At 38.7% G+C, this 2,812-nt stretch overlaps 1 protein-coding gene across 1 annotated transcript; it reads right to left on the reverse strand.

Moving 5' to 3' along the window:
* Positions 1–1,759: 1,759 nt before the first annotated feature.
* On the reverse strand, positions 1,760–2,482 carry LOC142632599 (uncharacterized). The gene is made up of 2 exons (XM_075806974.1): positions 2,234–2,482; positions 1,760–2,191 (listed from the first exon to the last, which is right to left on the reverse strand). Exons 1-2 carry the CDS (start codon positions 2,480–2,482, stop codon positions 1,760–1,762), a joined length of 681 nt encoding a protein of 226 aa, XP_075663089.1.
* Positions 2,483–2,812: the final 330 nt, after the last annotated feature.

Genomic DNA, 2,812 nt, shown 5'->3' on the forward strand with positions numbered 1-2,812 from the left:
CCGACATGGCTTCTATGAGAAGACAATTTCTTAAGGATAATCAAGGGAAACACGAGGCTAACAACTATGAGTTTAAAAGGAGGGACAAAGATGACAAAGTACCTCGAACAATCAAAAGAGAAAAGACTGAAGAATAAATGATTTTTTTTTTTTTGCTTTGAACATGTTTATTTTAAAAGGTGATGTGAAACTCTTAGGTTTAGGAATTATTTAGGACTTTCGGATTTAGGATTCTGTTTAGGGTTTGGTTTTTGAATTTTATGTAATGGCGTGGTTTAATGGAATGGTTAGATTTTGATTTTTTTTTTGCTTAATGGGTAAATGGTGGGTTTGGGGAAGTTGTGACCGGACCAATATATGGTTGCCTATGTACCTCCTTGGTAGAAGGATTAGGTCATCGCGTAGTTCATTTTATTTGCCTTAACTTTTGCCTAGGCCGCCCTTTTAGGTTTTCAACCTGCCCAATTTTGCTTGAATTTTCCTTTTGTTTCTTGAATTAGGGCTCGGATCTCTTTCAACACTAAATCTCATAACTCAAATCTCTTGCTCTTACCTTCTTGTCAAAATCTTTCCTAAGTCTCATTTGGTAACCTTGAATGTGATACAAGGCCTTGAGTGTTTTCTCATCCATCATGCATAATTGTCATACCTACTTTGCAGCCAATCTACTTTAGGGATTCCACTCTCCAATACTGTTCTCAATGAACAAACACCCATTTAAATGGGGGAGGACTGCTTCCATCCCATACACCAAGGAGTAAGGAGTGGCTCTTGTGGAGGGCTGAATTGATGTCCTATACCCCTAAAGTGCATAGGGTAACTGTAGATGCCAATACTTGTAGTTCTTCGTGTTGTTCTTTAAGATTCCCCTATATTCTTGTTTGCAGCCTCACCTGCTCCATTGGTTTGTGGACGGTAGGGTGAGGATTTATGGTGTTGAATATTAACCTATCAGAGTAGCTTCTCTGTTTCTCCCTTGAAATGCAGCCAATTTTCTGAGATAACTTCATGCGGTACCCCATATCTACAAATGAGATTAGTCTAAATAAGCTGAGCAACTTTCTTCAAGTTCAAAACCTTGTATGAGGCAGCTTCCACCCATTTAGTGAAGTAATCAATAGCAATAAGTATAAATTCATGGACATTGGATGCTGTTGGGTGAATCTTCCCATTAATATCTATTCCCCATGTAGAGAATGGCCAGGGTGAAGTCATGGTATGTAATGGCATAGGTGGTATGTGCTTCAAATCTCTATGGACTTGGCATTGATGGCACTTCTAAACATAAGCCACATAGTCTGCTTCCATAGTAGTCCAGTAATATTTTTGTCTCATTATCTTTCGTGACAGCATGTGTGCATTCATATGTGGCTCATATCTTGACTCATGAACCTCTTCAATTATTTGCTGTGCTTCCTTGGCAGTCATGCAAAGGAGATGAATCCCGTCATATGATCTTCTATAAAGCCTCTCACCACAAATAATATAATTAGTAGACAACCTTCTGATGGTCAATTGGTTATTCTTCTCTGCAGACTTTGGGTATGTCCCATTCTTAAGGTACTGTAGAATGTCTAAGTACCATTTCACCTTTCCCATTCATTCCCTCATCTTCTTCTATTGACATGCAATAAGCTAGCTCTTCGTTTTGTTCCACCACTATTGGTGAAGCTTCATCCTCCTTAGGCCCATCCATCATGGATGCCATTGTTGCTAAAGTATCTGTAGTTTGATTCTGCATTCTTGGCACATACTAGTACTAAATCTTACCGAATTTCAAGGCCAACTTCTGATGGCATTCATGATAAGGCATTAGATTTTCTTCCTTGATCTTCCATCTATTCTGAACCTGAGAAATTATCAAGGTTGAATCACTGTACACTTCCAACTCTTTTACTCCAAGACCTAGGGCCGCTTGTAACCCTATAATGCAAGCTTCATATTTAGTGGCATTGTTAGTGGCAGGAAAGTTAAGTCTACCAGAGAATGGGATGTGTGTCACTTTTGGATAAATTAAGAGAACTCCAATGCCACTTCCATTTCGATTAATTGCTCCATCAAAATACATCTTCCATGATTCTAATTCTATCCTCATGATATCCTCATCCGGAAAGTCTCCTTGGATTTCTTCGGCTTCTTCTGGTGAACAGTGGGCTAAGTGATCAGCAATTGCTCTTCCCTTCACAGACTTCTAAGTCACATATTTAATATCAAATTCTGACAAAAGCATAACCCATTTAGTTATCTTCCAATCTTGCATAGGCTTCTCCATCGGATATTTCAAAGGGTCCATTCTTGCAATCAACAAGACCTTGAAAGCAAGCATGTAATGTTTGAGTTTTCGAGTTGCCCATACAAGTGCTACACATGTTTTCTCAAGTCGTGAATACTTCTCTTCATAAGCCAGCATCTTCTTGCTAATGTAATAAATTTCATTCTCTTTCCTAGATTCCTCTAGGTACTGAGTAAGCAAAGCCTCCATTGCTGTATTCGTTGTCGTGAGATACAATAAAATGGCTTTTCAGGTACTGGTGGAACTAGTATTGGTGGCTTTAACAAATAATTCTTAATCTTCTTAATCTTCTCAAATGCTTCTTAGTATTGTTCATTCCATACTGTGGGAACTTCATTCTTGAGCAGTCGAAAAAGTGGCTCACATGTCATGGTGAGCTGGGCTATAAATCTGCTGATATATTGTATCCTCCCTAGAAATCCTCAAATCTCCTTTTTAGTCTTGAGAGGCTTCATCTCAACAATTGCTTTGATTTTGTCAGGATCCACTTCAATTCCCTTTTGACTTATCATAAACCCC

This window comes from Castanea sativa, chromosome 4 (assembly GCF_040712315.1).
Source record: "Castanea sativa cultivar Marrone di Chiusa Pesio chromosome 4, ASM4071231v1".
Classification (NCBI taxonomy): Eukaryota; Viridiplantae; Streptophyta; class Magnoliopsida; order Fagales; family Fagaceae; genus Castanea; species Castanea sativa.